General features: G+C 36.2%; 2 protein-coding genes across 2 annotated transcripts; both read left to right on the top strand.

Annotated features, from left to right (window-relative positions):
* Positions 1-13,278: 13,278 nt before the first annotated feature.
* Positions 13,279-17,042, top strand: LOC141677095 (uncharacterized). The gene is made up of 3 exons (XM_074482831.1): positions 13,279-13,673; positions 15,399-15,615; positions 15,950-17,042. The coding sequence occupies exons 1-3, from the start codon at positions 13,470-13,472 to the stop codon at positions 16,438-16,440; spliced, it is 912 nt and encodes a 303-aa protein (XP_074338932.1). The 5' UTR covers positions 13,279-13,469; the 3' UTR covers positions 16,441-17,042.
* Positions 17,043-18,213: 1,171 nt separating this feature from the next.
* On the top strand, positions 18,214-19,163 carry LOC141677912 (uncharacterized). The gene has a single exon (XM_074484036.1). It carries the CDS (start codon positions 18,359-18,361, stop codon positions 19,040-19,042), a length of 684 nt encoding a protein of 227 aa, XP_074340137.1. The 5' UTR covers positions 18,214-18,358; the 3' UTR covers positions 19,043-19,163.
* The last annotated feature ends 2,346 nt before the right edge of the window (positions 19,164-21,509 follow it).

Raw genomic sequence — 21,509 nt, forward strand, 5'->3', positions numbered from 1 at the left:
TTATTTTCATGTAGATAGTTTTTAAATGCAAATTATCAAAAAATCAAAAAAAATTACACCTGCCAAAATAAACAAAATTCGTTAATTTGTCCACGTAAAAAAGTAATCTTTAAAGAAGCAAAAGTAAAAAAAAGTACCCGAAACAAAATTTGGAAATCATATTTACTTTTCTTCTAATATTTTAAAAGAAATTAAAAGTTCAAAAAATATAAAAAAGAACTAACGCCCACAATATCATAATAAAACAACAACAAAAAAAATCAACAGAAAACTTCCAACCAACCGATTGATGAGAGGAGGTAACATTCATATGATAACACGTATTTAGTATCGATATATTCTCATTCTCATTACTTTCATCTTCATTCTTATTTATCAAAAATCAATGACAATCGCTCCCATTCTTATTTTTTTCTGATACGATCATTGAAGAAGACACCAATCAGGAGAGGACAAGTGGAGCTGAGTTGGCAGTGGAGGGATCCCAACTACCACAAATCATAGCTCAGTCACTCTAATTTTATTTATCATTTCTCATTTGTGTAACAGTGGGCAAGGTCTGCCAATATATGCCAAAATATGTACTGCATGGGACAGCTTATGAATTACATTGTCTTTTCTTTCCTATTCTCTCTCTACATTTCATTCACATATCTGTAATATTGTTCATTCTCTCGAGACAGCTCTTCTTTTCATGGCTTGTCTCCTGATTTGAACTGGAATTCACCTTCATTCTTATTGTTAGAATCTGGTAGTTCAATTATATATATATTATCATAAGCATAATTGGTATCAGAGCTCAGTCGATTCTCGGCCAAAAATGGTGATTTCTAGGACAAACAAAAGCGCAGACGGAGATGACCCAGCGATTGGCTCTCATCGTCTCGAAATGATTCTCAAAACCTTGCTGGATGAACAAAGTGCTCGGCTCAGCACAACTTATCAGTCTCAAGGTGCAACGATTGCTGAAAATGCCAAAGCCATATCAGATCTTAATGAGATGATAGTGGGTGTCTCTATACAGCTTAACAACCTCATGGGGGATAAAGGCAAAGGTGTCGATGACTTCAATCTCACTGGAGCGTCGTATAATTCTCACCATCGAAGCACTTCAACCAAAACCCCATACTCCCACTATTCTGCTCGTCTCACAAAGATAGATTTTTCCAGATTCGACGGAACGGAGTTGAAATCATGGTTATATAAATGTGTACAGTTCTTTGAGTTGGGTGGAGTGAATGACCCAGAAAGGGTGAAGTTGGCAGCCATTCATATGGAAGGGAAGGCTCTTCTCTGGCACCAGACTTACATCAAAAGGCTGGGGTGTGTGTTGCCTTCATGGACTCAGTATGTCGAAGATATAACAGCCAGGTTTGGCGAACTCTATGACGATCCTATGGCAGATCTAAAAGCTTTGAGCCAGAAAGGAACAGTGCAAGATTACCACGACAGCTTCGATGCATTAGAAAGCCGGCTCAATCTTCCTGAAGAATATTTACTCAGTTGCTATGTGGGGGGCCTAGAGGAAGAAATACAACTAGCTGTCAGGATGTTTAATCCCAGGTCGGTACAACAGGCTCTATGCCTAGCCAAGCTTCAAGAAGCCAGTGTAAAAGTAAGAAAAGCTAAAACCTTACCAAAAGCTGCTCTTCTTCCCACCCCATCAACACCCAGAAACCCTATGAACTCTAACATATTTTTGAAACCCAACACCTACCACAAAATCCCAAACACAAACACCCAAAACCCTACCCAAAACCTCACTCGAAAAACACTCACCTCAGATGAATTTAATGAAAAACGTGCAAAGGGCATTTGTTTTTGGTGCGATGCAAAGTATGAACCAGGTCACCGATGCAGGGGAAAGAAACCACGCCTGTATCATATAGAAGTAGTGAAAGGAATATGTCCTAAGTCCAATCATGTATGAGGATTTAGGAATAACTTTTATGTAATCTGTTTTGATTTCATTGATATTAATAAAAGACTTGTTTTGTTTTTATTATGGGCTTTATCTATTTAAGTGTTTAAATAAGATATACCATAGTTTAGAGTAAAGTTTTTTATGGATTATGATGAGATCATAATAGTGAGACCTAAAAGATGATAACTCTAATCTTAAATAGTTCTTGGTCGTAGGATTACTAACTGGTAATTAATAATTCGCAAAGATCGGTACATACTATGTTTGCTTCATTATGAAGGATGTCTGTTCTCATAGACATTTGTGTGGTGACACTATAGCTAGTATGTAGGTGCTTATTATAGAATAAGTTCACTGAACATGACTCGCACAGCTGAACAACTGATGGAGTTCACTCACGTGTCAGCAGTTGTTCACATAGTGATAGTTGTACAAGTATCCTTAGACTTGATGTCATCATAGTCATCTTGTGTACACTGAACTATGCTTTGGTTTAGTTCTTAGTCTCCAGGGACAATTATTAGGGCTCTACTGGGTATAGAAATTTGTACACGAAGATAGTGTATGATCAATAAAGGATCTACCCCTTCCAGTGAAAGAAGCGAATGTTCAAGGCTGATCCACTTATGCTAGTTCAGGAATCTCTGGCCAGAGTAAATGAAATTAGAAAGGAGTTTCTAATTTGCAGAACTACGCATAGTAAATGGTAAGCAAGTGATTGAATTAGATAGGTTTGACACGAGATCCATGTCTTGTATTTAATCGGGACATTGTAGGGTAGAAGAAGTTTATTGTACGGTAACTATTCACTGAATAGGTTCTTGGTATTCTAAGCAGTGAATTCATATTATCCGGATAGTCGCGATATGCTGAGAAGTATCCCTCACGATGTAGAATAAATGTGATTAATTAATTAATCATATTTAATAAATTAGAGAATTTATATAAATAATGATAAAATAGTTTTATCATTATTTATTTCTACTACCGGCTTAATATTGAACCTACAGGGTCACACCATAAAAACAGAATGATTTAATGGTGGAGGAATTAATTAATAATGGCTGATAATTATTTATTTATGAAATAAATAATTAATTGGCAAATTTAATAATTAATTAAATGAGATTTAATTGATTATAAATTAATTAAGAAAAGTTCTTAATATTATTAATTAAAGGATTTAATTTTTGGAAATTAAATCAAGAGAGAGAATTATTTCTAAAGTGTTTAGAAAAAGGATTAATAATTAAAAGGTGTTTTAATTATTAATGAGAATAATAAATGGGATAATAATAATAATATTTATGGGAAAATTTCAGTTGAAAATTTTGCCTATAAATATACTATTATAGACCCTATTTTTATTGGAACCCCAAAACCCAAAAGTTTTGGAAAACCCAATTCTCTCCACCTCCTTCATCCTCCTTAACATCGTTTTCTTGGTGGATACCGGTGGAGTGCTTCACACTTGAGGAGCAACTGCTAAGGATCTCTGATCGTTGTCTCCGAATTATTTTAAAGGTTAGATTCAATCCCTATGTTTTTACCACGATTTATATGCTTTTATTTGGATTTTATATGTGTAAAAGTGTTTTGCCATGCCCCCGCTGCGTTTAAAATCCAATAATGGTATCAGAGCATAGGTTGTATGCATATAGATCTGTGGTAAAAATTTCAGAATTTTATGTGCTTGTAAGAATTAATTATGATTTTTATAAGTTATATCATGGATTAATTTTGTCTGATAAGAAATTATTTCTCAGAATAATTTTGAATGTTGATCTGGGTTCTACAAGTTTGTAGATCGTCTGGGTATTTTTTTCATAATTTTATGATGTATGTATTATTTATTATGAATTTTTAAAGTTAGTTTAATTAAATTCGTAATCAAATAAAGATATATATATATATATATGTATTGTAAGTATGTATATATATATATGTACATCTGCGTCTGCTGCTATTTATCTGCTGTTGAATGCACGGAACGAAGACAAGGACGACTGGCAGGTACAGAAAAGAACAGTCGGCGGCGGCTGCTGGCAGGCGCGTGTGGTGCACGCGCGCGGGAAGGTGGTGTCGCGCATTCCGGGAATACGTGATTGACTCACCTAAGCCTACTGAACCTGCTAGTGATGCACATAATGATGAACATGTTGTGTATCGTAAGTGGATAGATGATGCAAATGTTGCTCAATGCATCATGCTAGCTTCCATGAATATTGAGCTACAGAAGCAACATGAGCATATGGATGCTCACACTATCCTCATGCATCTACAAGAGTTGTATGATGTGGCGGGGAGGACAGCTCGATATGAGATATCGAAGGAGTTGTTCGGTTGTAGGATGTCTGAGGGATCATCTGTGAATGACCATGTACTTAAGATGATCAATTTGATTGTACGCCTTGGACAACTTGGTTTTGCCATGGATGGGATCTGAGCCAAGACTTGGTCTTGCAATCGCTTCCGAGTTCGTTCTCGCAGTTTGTTGTGAACTTTCACCTCAATAAGTTGGATGTCAGCCTGCCTGAACTCCACAACATGTTGAAGACCGCGGAATCGAATTTTCCCCTAAGAAGAGTTTTGTTTTTCTAATTGGTGAAGGTTCCAATCCTAAGAAAAGGAAGAGGAACTCTTCCAAGAAGAAGAAAGTAGGTGAAGAAAAGCCGGTTCCACCAAAAGCTGAAGACCCCAAGAGCAAAGTTGTTTGCTTTCACTGTAACAAGGTGGGGCACTGGAAGAGTAACTGCAAGGTTTACCTTGCAGAATTGAAGAAGAAGAAGGGTAGTGAGACTACCGCTTCTGATTCAGGTATGTTCATGATAGAAGTGAATATGTTATTAAATCAAATTTCTACTTGGGTATTAGATACCGCCTGTGGTTCTCAAATCTGCAATTTGTTGCAGGGACCAAGGAGAAGTAGGACTCTTGAGGAAGAGGAGGTGATTCTACTGATGAGAAATGGAGCAAGAGTTGCTGCTGAAGATGTAGAATCATTTCATTTACATATGCCTACGGGCAAGACTATTGTTTTAAATAAGTGTTATTTTGTTCCCTCGATTGTGAGGAATATTATTCCCATGTAAGACTTGGCTGGATTTTCATTTATTATTGAGAATAATGAATGTTCTATTCTTAGAGATAATATTCTTATGGACGTGGTACTTTAAATAATGGTCTGTATAAATGTGACATGATTTACTTCAGATTGAACAAACTAATAAAAGAAAAGGGATGATGAAAATCTCACTTCATTGTGGCACTGCAGTCTCCATTTAGTAGACATGGAGAGAGGACTGCAAATTTGCTAGGAATGGTACACACAGATGTATGTGGACCAATGTCTAAGCAAGCCATGGGTGGATTTTCATACTTCATTACTTTCATGGATAATAGATCTAGATTCGGATATGTGTTTGATGAAACACAAGTCTGAAGCCTTTGAAAAGTTCAAAGAGTATAAGTATGAAGTGGAGAAACAACCAAACATAGTATTATAACTCATCGATCAGATCGAGGTGGTGAATACTTTAAAGGAGTGTTTCTAGATTATCTCAAAGTAAATGGTATAGTCTCCCAGTGGACTCCTCCAGATTGGTATCTGAAAGGAGAAATCGAACTTTGTTAGACATAGTTCGGTCCATGATGAGCTATGAGAATCTTCCAGTATTCCTATGGGGTTATGCATTGGAAACCTCAGCATATTTACTGAATATGGTGCCTTCCAAAATCTGTTCCTCAAACTTCGTATGAGATATGGAAAGAAAGGAAACCGAGTCTTGAACACGTTAAGATTTGGGGATGTCCAGCTTATGTCAAGAAAGTTGACCCAGATAAGCTGGAATATCGATCCGTAAAATGTAGTTTTGTGGGATATCCTAAAGAGACTTTAGGGTATTACTTTTGCACCGATCATCAGGTGTTTGTCTCCAGACATGCTACCTTCTTGGAAAAGGAGTTTATCCTTGAAGGAAACAGTGGGAGCAAAATTGAACTTGATGAAGTTCAAGAAGCACAAACTACTACGGATCAAGTGGAAACACCTGTTCTGACTGAACAACCTTTTGTGGAACAGCCCATTCATAGATCAGGGAGAGTGTCTCGCCAACCTGAGAGGTAATATGGCCTTGTCATTGAGAATGACTATGAGTTGTCGATCATTGATGATGACGACCCTGTGACCTATAATGAGGCTATGAGTAGTGTTGACTCAGAGAAATGGCATAGTGCCATGAAATATGGAATGGAATCTATGTATACGGTATACGAAAGAATGATTGGAGCAGATGACCAGGTGGAGACCTATAAGGCCAGGCTTGTGGCAAAAGGATTCAAACAAAGGCAATGGATTGACTTTGATGAAACCTTTTACTTGTAGCCCTGTTAAAATCAGTTCGGATTTTGCTTGCGATTGCTGCTTACTACGACTATGAGATCTGGCATATAGCCAGATGGTTTTCTTTCCGAGGGAAATGAAAACCTAGTGTGTAAGCTGCTGCGAACCATATGTGGTTTAAAGCAAGCTTCTCGAAAGATGGAACATTCGTTTTGATGAGACAATCAAAGAGTTTGATTTTATCAAAAACGAAGATGAACCATGCGTCTACAAAAGGGTTAGTGGGAGAGCGGTAACATTTCTTTTATTGTATTGAATTAGAGTTGACACACATAACAACATAGCAGACCCACTCACAAAGCTACTTTCTGAAAGTCACTTTGATCGTCATAAAGACTAGATGGGTATTAGATACCAGAGTGATTGGCTTTAGTACAAGTGGGAGATTGAAAGGAATATGTCCTAAGTCCAATCATGTATGAGGATTTAGGAATAACTTTTATGTAATCTGTTTTGATTTTATTGATATTAATAAAAGACTTGTTTTGTTTTTATTATGGGCTTTATCTATTTAAGTGTTTAAATAAGATATACCATAGTTTAGAGTAAAGCTTTTTATGGATTATGATAAGATCATAATAGTGAGACCTAAAAGATGATAACTCTAATCTTAAATAGTTCCTGGTCGTAGGATTACTAACTGGTAATTAATAATCCGCAAAGATCGGTACATACTATGTTTGCTTCATTATGAAGGATGTCTGTTCTCATAGACATTTGCGTGGTGACACTATAGCTAGTATGTAGGTGCTTAGTATAGAATAAGTTCACTGAACATGACTCGCACAGCTGAACAACTGATGGAGTTCACTCACGTGTCAGCAGTTGTTCACATAGTGATAGTTGTACAAGTATCCTTAGACTTGAGGTCATCATAGTCATCTTGTGTACACTGAACTATGCTTTGGTTTAGTTGTTAGTCTCCAGGGACAATTATTAGGGCTCTACTGGGTATAGGAATTTGTACACGAAGATAGTGTATGATCAATAAAGGATCTACCCCTTCCAGTGAAGGAAGCGAATGTTCAAGGCTGATCCACTTATGCTAGTTCAGAAATCTCTGGCCAGAGTAAATGAAATTAGAAAGGAGTTTCTAATTTGCATAGAACTACGCATAGTAAATGGTAAGCAAGTGATTGAATTAGATAGGCTTGACACGAGATCCATGCCTTGTATTTAATCGGGACATTGTAGGGTAGAAGGAGTTTATTGTACGGTAACTATTCACTGAATAAGTTCTTGGTATTCTAAGCAGTGAATTCATATTATCCGGATAGTCGCGATATGCTGAGAAGTATCCCCCACGATGTAGAATAAATGTGATTAATTAATTAATCATATTTAATAAATTAGAGAATTTATATAAATAATGATAAAATAGTTTTATCATTATTTATTTCTACTACCGGCTTAATATTGAACCTACAGGGTCACACCATAAAAAGAGAATGATTTAATGGTGGAAGAATTAATTACTAATGGCTGATAATTATTTATTTATGAAATAAATAATTAATTGGCAAATTTAACAATTAATTAAATGAGATTTAATTGATTATAAATTAATTAAGAAAAGTTCATAATATTATTAATTAAAGGATTTAATTTTTGGAAATTAAATCAAGAGAGAGAATTATTTCTAAAGTGTTTAGAAAAAGGATTAATAATTAAAAGGTGTTTTAATTATTAATGAGAATAATAAATGGGATTATAATAATAATATTTATGGGAAAATTTCAGCTGAAAATTTTGCCTATAAATATACTATTATAGACCCTATTTTTATTGGAACCCCAAAACCCAAAAGTTTTGGAAAACCCAATTCTCTCCACCTCCTTCCTCCTCCTTAACATCGTTTTCTTGGTGGATACCGGTGGAGTGCTTCACACTTGAGGAGCAACTGCTAAGGATCTCTGATCGTTGTCTCCGAATTATTTTAAAGGTTAGATTCAATCCCTATGTTTTTACCACGATTTATATGCTTTTATTTGGATTTTATATGTGTAAAAGTGTTTTGCCATGCCCCCGCTACGTTTAAAATCCAACAAGTAGAGGAGACGGATGATGTCGAAGAGGCTGAAACAGTAGTTGAGCAGGTGGCTGAGAATGCTGAAGAGTTGCAGTGTGCCCAGATTTCAGTACAAGCTATGGAGGGTATAAATGCATTTCAAACGATGCAAGTCGAAGGGCATCATGGGAAAAAGAACCTCCAGCTACTATTAGACACGGGTAGCACACATAACTTCATTGATTCGACAAAGGCACTAAAAATGGACTACAAAATCGAGGAGATACCACCAATGTGGGTGAAAGTCGCAGATGGAGGTCAGCTGAAATGCCACACTATGATCAGGGGATTTACATGGAAAATGCAGGGGGTTAAATTTTCTGCAGATTTGATTCTATTACCCTTGTGTGGAAGCGATTTGGTGTTGGGAATACAGTGGTTCTCTTCACTTGGACCCGTACTTTGGGATTTTAAAAATCTGGCAATGGAGTTTCAATATGGTGGAAGAAAGGTCAAGTTGAGAGGGGCTACAGGCAAGAAACTCAAAGGGCTACAATCAGCAAAACTCAACAAACTGATCTCTCATAATGGGGAGATTTCAATGCTGCAGTTGATTCCTAAGGATGCCTATCTCAAAACAGGTATACCGAGTAACTCAAACCCTTCTTTAACTGCTTTACTTGACTCATATGATACTGTGTTTCAAGACCCCGTATCCTTGCCTCCCGTGAGACCTGGAATTGATCACCAGATTCCCCTAAAGGAAGGGACAAACCCGATCAATTTACGCCCTTATAGATACCCAACCTTTCAAAAGAATGTCATAGAAGAAATGATTGAAGAACCGTTGGCACAGGGGGTAATTCGACCGAGCAACAACCCGTTTGCAGCTCCGGTAGTCTTGTGAAGAAAAAGGATGGGAGGTGGCGAATGTGTATCGATTATAGGAACCTTAATAAGGCTCCTATAAAAGATAAATTCCCCATCCCTATCATTGAGGAATTACTGGACGAGCTTAAAGGCACTAGGTTCTTCTCCAAAATTGATCTAAAATCGGTTTATCATCAAATTCGTAGGGATCAATTGGACATTCAAAAAACGGCCTTCAAGACCCATTTCGGCCACTTTGAATATTTAGTAATGTCATTCGGCCTTACTAACGCTCCTTCAACATTCCAATCCTTGATGAACTCAATTTTTAAACCATTGTTAAGAAGGTGTGCCTTGGTCTTCTTTGATGATATATTGGTGTATAGCCCAAGTTGGGAGGCTCACCTTGAACACCTTAACGAAGTGCCGAGGTTGATGCAGTTGAACAGCCTCCATGCAAATCTAAAGAAGTGCTCCTTTGGCACGACGCAGATCCATTATCTTGGCCACATCATTTCTGAGAAGGGGGTAGAAACAGAGCCCGATAAGGTCAAGAGCATCTTGGAATGGCCCAAACCTGCCAATTTAAAACAGCTGAGGGGTTTTTTGGGGTTAACTGTTTACTATCGCAGGTTTATCAAAAACTATGGCACGATTTGCAGACCCCTGACACAGTTACTTAAGAAAGATGCCTTCCACTGGGGTGAAGCAGCCAGTGCGTCGTTCGAGCAATTGAAAGTGACTATGACGACTCCACCAGTCCTGGCACTTCCTGACTTTAACAAGTCGTTTATTATTGAGATAGACGCCTCGGGACAAGGCATAGGCGCAGTCCTTATGCAAGGGGGGCATCCAATAGCATTTGTAAGCAAAGCATTTTCGGAGAAAACTATGCAACTCTCAGCCTACGAACGAGAATTAATGGCAGTGGTTTTAGCTGTCAAAAAGTGGCAACATTATTTGATGTCAAATCCCTTCACCATCAAGACTAACCAGCAGAGCTTGAAGTACATACTGGAGAGCAAATTGAACACGCCATTTCAACAAAAATGGCTTTCGAAACTTGTCGGATTTGATTATGTGATCGAATACAAAAGTGGGGTGGAAAATAAGGTAGATGGTGCCTTGTCTCGCACTCCTAGCTCACAAGTGTTTGCAATTATGATGACAGACATTCACTCGTCATTATTGGAAGAGATACAGGGCACCTGGCAGAACGACCCCAATATCCAGCAGCTACTAGTGTCCCTGCAATCAACACCAGCTGCAAACTCAAAGTACACATGGAACGGTAGCCAACTAAGGAGAAATGGTAGGCTGGTGATTGACAACAGCAGCACAGTGAAGCAAAAAATATTGGAATGGATGCATAATTCGAAAGAGGGAGACCACTCAGGTGTTGAGGCTACCTACAGGAAGGCCAAAACATTATTTTATTGGAGGGGTTTAAGAAGAGCAGTTGCAACTCATGTGAGCCAATGTGCAGTTTTCCAGAAATGTAAGTATGATCATGCAGCATATCCCGGCCTCCTCCAGCCACTTCCAATACCCAACACCATTTGGGAAGCCATCACTATGGACTTCATAGAAGGACTACCAAAATCTCGGGGCAAAGAGGTGATCCTTGTAATCATTGATCGATTGAGCAAGTATGCTCATTTCATTCCATTGGCCCATCCCTATACAGCTCTCCAAGTAGCTCAGGTCTTTCTCGACAATGTCTACAAATTACACGGCTTTCCGGCTACAATTGTAACCGACAGGGATAAGGTGTTTGTTAGTCAATTCTGGAGGGAATTTATCAAATTGCAAGGTGTTAGGCACAATCTCTCCACAGCGTACCACCCCCAAACCGATGGCCAATCAGAAGTCCTCGATAGGTGTTTGGAATCTTATCTTCGCTGTATGTGCTTCGAGAACCCCAAGGAATGGGCGAGTTGGCTACCTCTAGCTGAATTTTGGTATAACACTACTTATCATACAGCCACGAAAATGACTCCGTTTGAAGTGGTATATGGGCAACCACCACCAATCCATAGGCCTTACATCACAGGGTCGTGCCTAGTTGAAACTGTGGACAGAAGCTTGCAACAAAGGGAGAAAACATTGGCAATGCTGAAGGAGAATTTGCACAAGGCCCATAACAGAATGGTACAGTTGGCCAACCGAAAGCGATCCGAAAGAGAATTTGAAGTCAATGATTGGGTCTATTTGAAGCTCAAACCATATCGACAACAATCAGTTGAAAATCGAGGATCCTAAACTAGCAGCCAAGTACTATGGCCCCTACCAAATCATAAAGAAAATTGGCAAGGTTGCATACACATTGAAGTTACCAGCTACGGCAAAGATTCACCCAACCTTTCACGTATCACTGCTGAAACAACATCAGGGTCCCATACCCGTTCAGGAAGCAGCAGCAGCACCTCAGTTGTGTGATGAATCTACTGTTATTAAGTTCCCAGCTGCAGTGGTGGACATCCGGACTGTCAAGAAACAAAATCATGCTGAGGTGCAATGGCTAGTCCAATGGGAGCAGTCAACAAGGGAGGAAGCAACATGGGAAAGTGCTAAAACAATCATGCAACATTTTCCACACTTTGATCCTTGGGGTCAATGATTCATTGATACGATCATTGAAGAAGACACCAATCAGGAGAGGACAAGTGGAGCTGAGTTTGCAGTGGAGGGATCCCAACTACCACAAATCATAGCTCAGTCACTCTAATTTTATTTATCATTTCTCATTTGTGTAACAGTGGGCAAGGTCTGACTATATATGCCAAAATATGTACTGCATGGGACAGCTTATGAATTATATTGTCTTTTCTTTCCTATTCTCTCTCTACATTTCATTCACAGATCTGTAATATTGTTCATTCTCTCGAGACAGCTCTTCTTTTCATGGCTTGTCTCCTGATTTGAACTGGAATTCACCTTCATTCTTATTGTTAGAATCTGGTAGTTCCATTATATATATATTATAATAAGCATCATTTTCCCGATAATTCGAAACAGTTGATCAATTACCGTTCCAGCAGAAAACCAGTTATAACACCTTTGAAATCTCCAATTTGATTGCAGGCAAAATAAATATTTCTTCTTTTTCAAGTATCCCAAGTGTTATTCCATTTTTCTCCTAGGTTTCCTTTTAACCCTCTCTGACTTTTCAGATTTAATAATTAGGTATTCCCTCCGTCCTTTTGATTTCTTATCAAAATGATTGAATACGGAGTTTAAGAAATATGTATAAAATGGTGAAAAAGAGAAAGAAAAGTGGGTGAAGTGGCGGGACCCATTGATTTTTAATGTATAAAAGGGAGATAGTGGGGTAAAAGTAGTGTCAAAAGGGAGGAAAAGTGACGGGAGCCATTAACTATTTTTGATAAGTTTTGAAATGTAAAGGAATGAATGGGATATCCCAAAAAATAAAATATAAAGATATAAAAAGGACGGAGGGAGTACTTATAGATTTTAGCTGTTGATAGTTTCTTTGATCATCTGGTCATTTAGTTTGAGTGATGATATTTAGTCGTTGATCAGTTTTAGCCATTATTGACACTCACTACATTTAAATAAAATGACCTAATACATGATTTCTAAATTCTAATGAGTAATGCTATCATTAGCTAATCAAAAAAACTCGCACAATATATTATATATAATTTATTATTGATAAACTACTATATCAACCATTATCTTTAGATCGACTATTATTAATACCGCAAAAAATAACTTGTACATATTATGCTGTGTATTTTGTATACAAATGAACATGATTTCTAACATATAGTTTTATATTTCTTCCCTCATTTTGAAAAGAAACTAAAAATTTTAAAAATGTAAAAAATCATTTGCCCCCCGTAATAATAGTAAAACAAAAAGAAAACCGCAGTAAATAAGAAATCTAACTCTCAACAAAACCCGTCCAGGTTCATTTCTTTTACTCCCCCTCTCCTATTTGGACACGTTTTCTTGTCCATTACGACACTTCACCATGCCCTTTTTCGTCTTTTCACAACCCCCTCCTCCCCCTTTATATTCACACCATTTCCCCCCTTCATCATTGTTCTCTCCGCGTTGGGTTTTCCAGAACCTATACATACACCTATACACACACCCCTATTTTAAAATTTCAATTTTTTTTATAAATTCTCGCCCAATTAATAAATTCTAGGGCTTATATACATACAAAATTGAAGAGCATGTTAATTAGTACATCAAATTGGTGATCATTAAGGGCGTGTTTGGCTGAGAAAAATAGCATGGATTGTGGAGTCTATGCGACGTCGTTTATTAGAATGGGAGGTGGTGATGACGGAGGATATAGTCACGAAAGCGAACATGATTTAGCGGTCATGGTCACCGATTTTTTGGAAAATGGAAGCGGTGATTCGCACCGCTATCTTAATAGTAGTGATAGTGATTCTGGCTTCTCCGATCTCCCTAGCCTAGCTGATAATATCAAGGTCCTTTCGATGTCCCGAGAATTTTATTCATTTATCGAGATTATTTAAAATACGTTGTCTCTGTTATGTTATTAAATTATTCGTGGTTATATTATTAGTCGGAGTTACAATATGTGTTTTTGTTAACTGAATTGCCAGGCTGGCCATGTTGTACCTGTATGTTGTAATGTTTGTTTGTTTTTTATATGGCTCTGCGTGTTTAGGTGGATGATCCAGCTTTTAAGTTATTAAACCTAATTTTGTCGACTTTTATAGATATAATGTATTTGCATGTGTTACTTGATAGTATTATCAAGTAGTTTGTGATTGTACATGCACTATATGCAAGAATTGTGTTAAGGAATAGTGTTTTGAGGTGTTTAAAGGTAGGGATTTACGTAGATAGCGTGGTATGTTATTTACTAGATTTAATATGTTGATGTAAAACGTATTTGGTATTTCTAATAATCCGAATGAGTGTTTGAGGTAAATATTGTTGAGATATGTTTGTTTTTAGTTGTACAGATAGATTGTTTGTTACAAAACGTCTTTTTAGGTCTTAATTATTGATAGATTGTTTGTTACAAAACGTCTTTTTAGGTCTTAATTATTGATAGATTGTTTGTTACAAAACGTCTTTTTAGGTCTTAATTATTGATAGATTGTTTGTTACAAAAAGGCTTTTTAGGTCTTAATTATTGATAATTTTTTTGTTACAAAACGTCTTTTTAGGTCTTAATTATTGATTTTTTTACTGCACATGCAATGTTTGTTTACCATACTCATTCCTTTATATTTTAGATTTTAGCAATAAGCTTCTTGTTATGGTCTTTCAGAACTTCACAATGTATTGTAAATGCATTAGATTGACTAATCTTATGTTATTTTCTTAAAGATGGTTTAGATTGGGGTTAATTATTGTTTATAATTTTCTGTTGTGCATTTATGCAATAGTTGTTGGTTCTAGATAACTGATTGGCTGATGTATACACCATTGACCATTAGGTGCACAGGGGGAGGAGGTCAAAATAGTTTGAATATGAATTTTCAAGTGAGTTACGTCTCTAGAAAAGAAATGCATCCAGGTGATAGGTTTAGGGCTTTAAAGTGCTTCCTCAAGGATCTTTAAATGGGGTATTCGAACTAATATCAGATTCGATATGAATAGGACGCCACAAGTATGTGTGTCCATTTTTGTAGAAAATTGATCAGTACTCTTTTCAAATTACATTTAAAGTTTACCAGAGTACCTGTCCCTTGCAGAGCAGGGTAGTTGGTGTGTAAGGTGATCAGCAACCAGAGACCTCTATAAGAAATTACTGATTTTTTATTCTTTGTCTGAAAATGTACCTAAGGAATTACCTTGGCAACACTGAAATTATTCTGAGCATATCTTCTAGGAACTAATACCTATCGAGAATTGTCACCTGTCATCAGTTCTACCTTCCTTATTGAGTTAAGTTGGGTGGAATTCATATAGAATTGTGGAAGGATGTAATTAAACATGGAAGAATGTAATAATTGAACATTTTAGTTTATACTGTGTGGCTATGCCGTGATGTGATTGGTAAGGCTAATCTATGTGGAATTTTAATTGAATATGATGTCATCACTGTGGATATAAAGATTTTATCTGCACCGTGGAGTTTCCTGCTCAATTTTTCTGTCTAGGAGAGAATAGAAAGGTCTGTAATTTAGATTTTCAAAAAAGGTTCTAACTTTTGGTTTCGATCTTTTGTTCTGCAGTGTTATAAGTTGTCGATGGATCAGTATGAACGTGACTTGTTTTCTGTTGTGGATTCGTTGATGCAATCTATTAGTGAGATAGACCTCCATCTTGTAAAGCCTGGTCCATGTAATGCTAGTTGTATCAGATATTCTCTGGTAAAGCTTCTGAGACTTTCTGGCTATGATGCTGCTGTGTGCGCAGCTAAGTGGCAGGGTAGTGGCAAGGTTCCCGGGGGTATGCTCTTGAATCCATTTTTGCTTTCCACTTGTATGAAACTAGATTTGTAGGCTTTAACAACTTGTGCCTTGCAAAAACAAGGAAATAAGATTAAAGATACCGTCAGGAACTAAGGATATTTGAAATGGCAGTATGTTAGATCATATTCTAATGGTAGAAACATGGTTTTGTTGCACGAATTGTTTAACTGTGAAATGTTGGATTGAAAGAAATTATACTTGAGTTTGACTAGGTAGTTTCTAATTTCGTAATCTCTATACCTGTGTGGCTAAAGTTGTACGATTTCGTCAAATCTTAAGGTTGTAACTGATCTATTAACTTTCTTAACCAGGGGACCACGAGTATATTGATGTTGTTAATTACAATGATGTTCGAAGCTTTGAGCGTCTGATCATTGATATAGACTTTAGGAGTCACTTTGAAATAGCTAGAGCTGTTGACTCGTATGACAGAATATTGAATACCCTTCCAGTTGTTTATGTGGGCTCTTTGGGCAAACTGAAACAATACCTCCAAGTTATGGTTGAAGCTGCAAGATCTTCTCTCAAGCAGAACTCGATGCCTTTCCCTCCATGGAGATCTCTTGCTTATTTGCAAGCCAAGTGGCAGTCTCCATATCAGAGGCATTATTGTCCATTAGAAGAGAAGTTTAAGGTCCCTGCTCGGTCTGATCACAAGCAATGTTATGGGCATTTAAAGAGACTGCAAGCTTCAATTCAATCTGAAATGGAAGTGCAGCGATTACTGAAGCCAAGAAACAGTGATAAGAGCCGTATATTGAAGCTTGAGCGGCGTAGGCTCATATCATACAAGACTCTCTAAGTCTTAACAGATTTTGTCCCGAGAGGAAATTCATTTTATAGGATACATATAATTCATTTTACATAATATTTTACAAGTGAGCCCCAATTCTTAGATTTTTTAAATTCTTTCGTGAGATAATACAATAAGTTGCTATGAACCATCAAGGACAATAGGTTCGTATTCAAATCAAATAAGTAGCTAAAAACACATTACTGTCTGGGGTTGTTTTTGTTCCCCATTAGTTTGGGTGTCAGGTTATTGACATCCTTTCATGAGATACTGCAAGATGGCTGGACTATGAAGAAGTTGAAGATTGTAGTTTTCTATGGCATCAGTTTCTTGAGATAGTCTCGCTTCTTGGATAGCATTGGAACATGGATCAACAGTCTATTACAAATTTGTTCTGTGTTCTGTTTTTTTCTTTCCTCTTTCAGTTTATATCACCTGATTTGTAACCTGCGTATGCTTATGCATGGAGTTCGAGTTTTACCTTTTTAGTTATGTTATATTTGAGATTGAATAAATTCTCAAGGGCGTTGTATGTTTTCGCAGACGTCTGTAGTTGCAATAAAGATTGAATAAAAGTTTTTGCCCGTTTGCATTTGGGCAAGCTATTGGTATTTGGTAGCCTTCGGTAATTTTAATTAGAGGCGTTTTGAGACGAACCATGTCCATCCAATATGTTTTTTTTACAGATGTCCATGCAATATGTTGAAGTATACAATTATACATAACTAAAATTAAAATCAAATATTGTTCATTGGTCTGCGTTAGACAATGTTGGTCGGACACATAATTCATAATTGTCATACTTGAATTGTATATTAAGGGTGTTCCCGGTCATTGTTGAATAAGATATATGTGTCGCAATCCTTCATTGCGGGAGCACTTGTCGCATAATTTTTGCAGCAGAGCCATGGAGATAATTTGCCTCTATATTATGCTGTATTAGATACAAAACTGATATGCCCAAGTTTTATATTATGCTATATCATTCTGACATATAATTGTTATACTTAAGTTTAATATTTTCTGAATTATTCGGAGAAAGAATAGTGTGCTACCTGAGTTGATCTGAGTTTGGTATTATGTTTATAGTATCATTCGGAGAAAGAACAGTGGCCTACTTAAATTTGGTCCGACATATCTATCATGTTGATCAACTGGTAGATAAAAATGTAGAACAGGGATCATATATCTAATCTCCAAGGAAGGACAGATCATCTGCAAGAATATATATGGGACCATTTGTGGGACGATCAACAGCCTGGTCTACCCAACAGAGTATAAAATTTTGCATGAAATGATTAAAGCTGGTGGGGTTTTCTTTGGTAGGAAACAACTTTATTGGGAAGACTTGTTTACATCTTGGAAAGATATCTCATACATAACCCCCTCTTAATTCCATACTTATATATCTGATTAATTGATAATAGAAAAACAATTTATATGTTTAACATGGAACAAGAACCGAGTTCTGTTGTATAATTTTCTTCTGCATAATGGGTATTTTAACATACACTTTTCTCTTTTTATTTTTGGTTGTAAATTAACAAACTTTCAATGAGAAGTCTAAGCTGCAGACTGCAGTGAATGAACTGCCAACATCTTGAGAAATATGTCATAAATTATGTAGGGACTTGTAATAACTCCAATTCTCCAACCTACTGTACTATATTTTTTATAATTTAAAAATATTTTTTCAAAAAAAATTCCAATTTGATATGATTAGTTTCACGGATTCAACTTTCACCTAAAAATTAAAGCCCAAAGCTGGAAACATAAACACATACATCATGAAACCCACTAGCCACCTCTCAAAAATTGGTTTGTTATCATATCATACTCCCCCAAAAGTCTAATATTCAACCCCACACTCCAAAAATATAACCAATGCACCCGCTAACCACTCACACTATTTCTCAAGAAAAATTTCATGGGTGAAAAAGAAACAAAGAAGAGCAAGAAGCAAAAATACCAGCATCCAAGTCATGATCAATCCTCCAAAATATCCACAAACACCTCTGATTTCTTGTTCAAGCGTTCTTCCGACGTTAAAGGCCTCCGTTTTGGAGGCCAGTTCATCGTAAAATTGTTCACTATCCGCCAAGCGCGACCATTACAACTCCTCCACCTTCTATCCCTGGACGAAAAAAGCTCAGCCGGAAATTCAAAAACATCTACTACTTTTCGGTCCACCTCTGCATTTTTGCCAACAAATTTTACAATTTTAGCACACCATGCATGGCACACTCTTACACTAGGCCTTGGCACCAAAAAATCCAAGGTAATTATATTCGTCTTTGAATCGGAGAATTTGAAGAATGCAGTTGACAGGATATGGCCACAGGAAATGCCGCTAGGGGAAGTTAACCGAAAGATTATTCGGGGTCTGACAGGCTGCGAGATGGCAAGATTCAAATTTAGAAAAGGGTGCTTAACATTTTATGTTTATGCAGTGAGGAGAGCTGGAAATATGGGATTTTCATGTGCTGATGAGCTTAGATTCATATTGGAACATGTGGTTGCATTGAATGATTTCTTGGATCACACTTTCATGCTTGCAATGCCTAACCAGAGGTCTATCAATTATGCAGCTCCGGTTGCCATGGCTCACTAGTTAAGCAAGTGAATTTATGATCTGTACTTCAATTTTTTTTTTTAATTTTTGTAGGGTATTCTTCTTCAATTTGTTTAGTTGTCTATTGATTATTATACAAAATGTCAACCTTTATAATGGAGCCTCTGCTTTATCAGATTCCTAAAAGATATCATTTCAACATTTTTAGTGCTGGAAATCACTGGTTTCTACATCAATGCATCAAGAACAACATAACAAATGTAATCAATTTCACTAGCTTATGTATTTTACATCATAATATAGTACGTTAAGGAAATTTAAATACTTAAATCTCGACCTTTTATTATCAAAATAGTTCTATATTTTTAGGTTGCGGGGACCAAAATTGTGCTTCTAAAATATGGGGTGACAGACAATATGATATATATTTATTAGCACTTCTAAGAAATGACAAAATTCATGCCAAAAAAAAAAATCTCGAGTTCCACAATAGAGTATAAAAGTTGTAAAGTTGAAAATCAGAATAATGCAGTCTGCAGAATTTGAGACAGTAACCACTGTTTTACTGGGAAGTGAGTAGAGACCTGCCTCCCTCAAGACACGCATGTTCAAGACACAACACTACTACTGAAATTTCACACATGATATAGTGTAATTACCTCTTATATAAAACAAAAAGAAACAGTGGCTATATTAAAGGTTTTAAAAAATAAAAATTGATTAAAGAAATTTAAATACTCGCACACACATTACTCCAATCCGGGGACCTTTGTTTCCACCGGCCTACATTGCCGGGGATATTTTTTGAAATAAATTTTCCTGGCTTCAGTCAAAACAGTCTATGAGAAGGGAGGAAGGGCAATTTAACTTGTTATATACCAATCACATATAAATGCATTGTCACAAGTGTAATATTCCATATTTAAGATATTATTACTATTATTGTTTGAAATTGTTTATGTGATTTTTATCTGAATTTTAGTGAATTATATGATAATTGGAATTGATGTTTGGATATTTATATGTGACATTCTCTCAGTATTTTAATTTTTATTATGTCCAGAATAAAATATAGATAATTAAGGTATTTTTCTGGTAATTCTTGGAATGTTATATGATTTTATATTGATTTATGAATTTATTAATTATTTTCTGAATAATTACAAAATTATTTTATAAAGCCGGGAATCGTCCAACTTCACCCATTTTTACGTTTTACAACCCGAAACTCTCCCGAAAACAACCTAATCTGGTAATTCCGGACATTTTCTGTGTTTTAACTTTTTCGATCCGGATTACGGTTTGACCCGTACGCGTCCCGGCGTAAAATTTTCGATACAATAAATCGTCTTGATAAAACAACAAAACCCGTATTATCGAAAGGCGGGATATTTTTACATTATTTTCTCATACGGTATTTTATAAGAAGCTCAGTTTTGATAATTATCCAAATCCGATACTAAATTGTATCATTTTTATAGTTACTTAGCGGCTAAGTAATCTATTTTCGGATCCGATATGATCCTATGGGATACTCGTTACGTGTTTAAATGGCATTTATATGAATTGATCCGTGATTTGGACGCGTGTTTACTTGCGTTACTCGTTTTATTTCATTTTATGTGCATTAGAATGTGTTTTATGTGATTTCGGGGTTTTCTGTTAATTTAGGATTCATCTCGATTTTCAAAAATCAACGAACCGGGACCTCACCGGTACGTTAAAGCCCACAAAATTTACGTTTTTATTTTAATAAAATCAATCATATTTCAAATACCCAGTATTTCTACATTTTTAAATTATTCACAATTTTTGGGGAATTTTGATATAAATATTATATTTTATCGCTTTTAAAATTATTCCCCGTAATTACTATTTTGGGGCCTATTTATTTCGAGTTAAGGATAAAAACACTCTTATTTGATTTTTGGGTATAATTTTTCAGTTAATATAAATAGCTGAAACTAATTTTTATTATTCATTTTATTTTATTAAATTTCAGAAAAATAGAAAAGCCAAGAACAAGTTCTTGGGGATAAAATTCCTTTCTTCAACTTCAATCACGATTTTTGATCGATTTAGAAAACCAAATCGGACGTTCCAGTAGTCAAAATCATCCTCTCGGCGAGAGCTTTCTATTGGTATCACTATCTTGATTTGGGAATGAGATTGAGTATTGGTAAAAATTAAATTTCGGTTCTTGTTCTTGAATTTCGGTTTTTAACTATTGATGATTGTTGGGTGATTTTGATGATTGCAATAGATTCCTGGACTTGTTTATAGTAGATTTAGGTATAGATTTGAATTGATTGTTTGCAGAATAGTTAAATCGAGTTCTAAGTTTTTTAGATTTTTCAAATTTATTTTTATAATTATTGTGATGTTCTTGATGATTGTTGATGACATAGATAGTTTATAGTTGTTTAGGGCTTTAAATTCGGATATAAATCGCAAGTTTTGGTTGTGATTTGATTGCTTTCGTAGTTTGGCCGGAATATATTCGGAC

The sequence above is a fragment of the Apium graveolens genome, chromosome 8, assembly GCF_009905375.1.
Source record: "Apium graveolens cultivar Ventura chromosome 8, ASM990537v1, whole genome shotgun sequence".
In the NCBI taxonomy this organism is placed as follows: Eukaryota; Viridiplantae; Streptophyta; class Magnoliopsida; order Apiales; family Apiaceae; genus Apium; species Apium graveolens.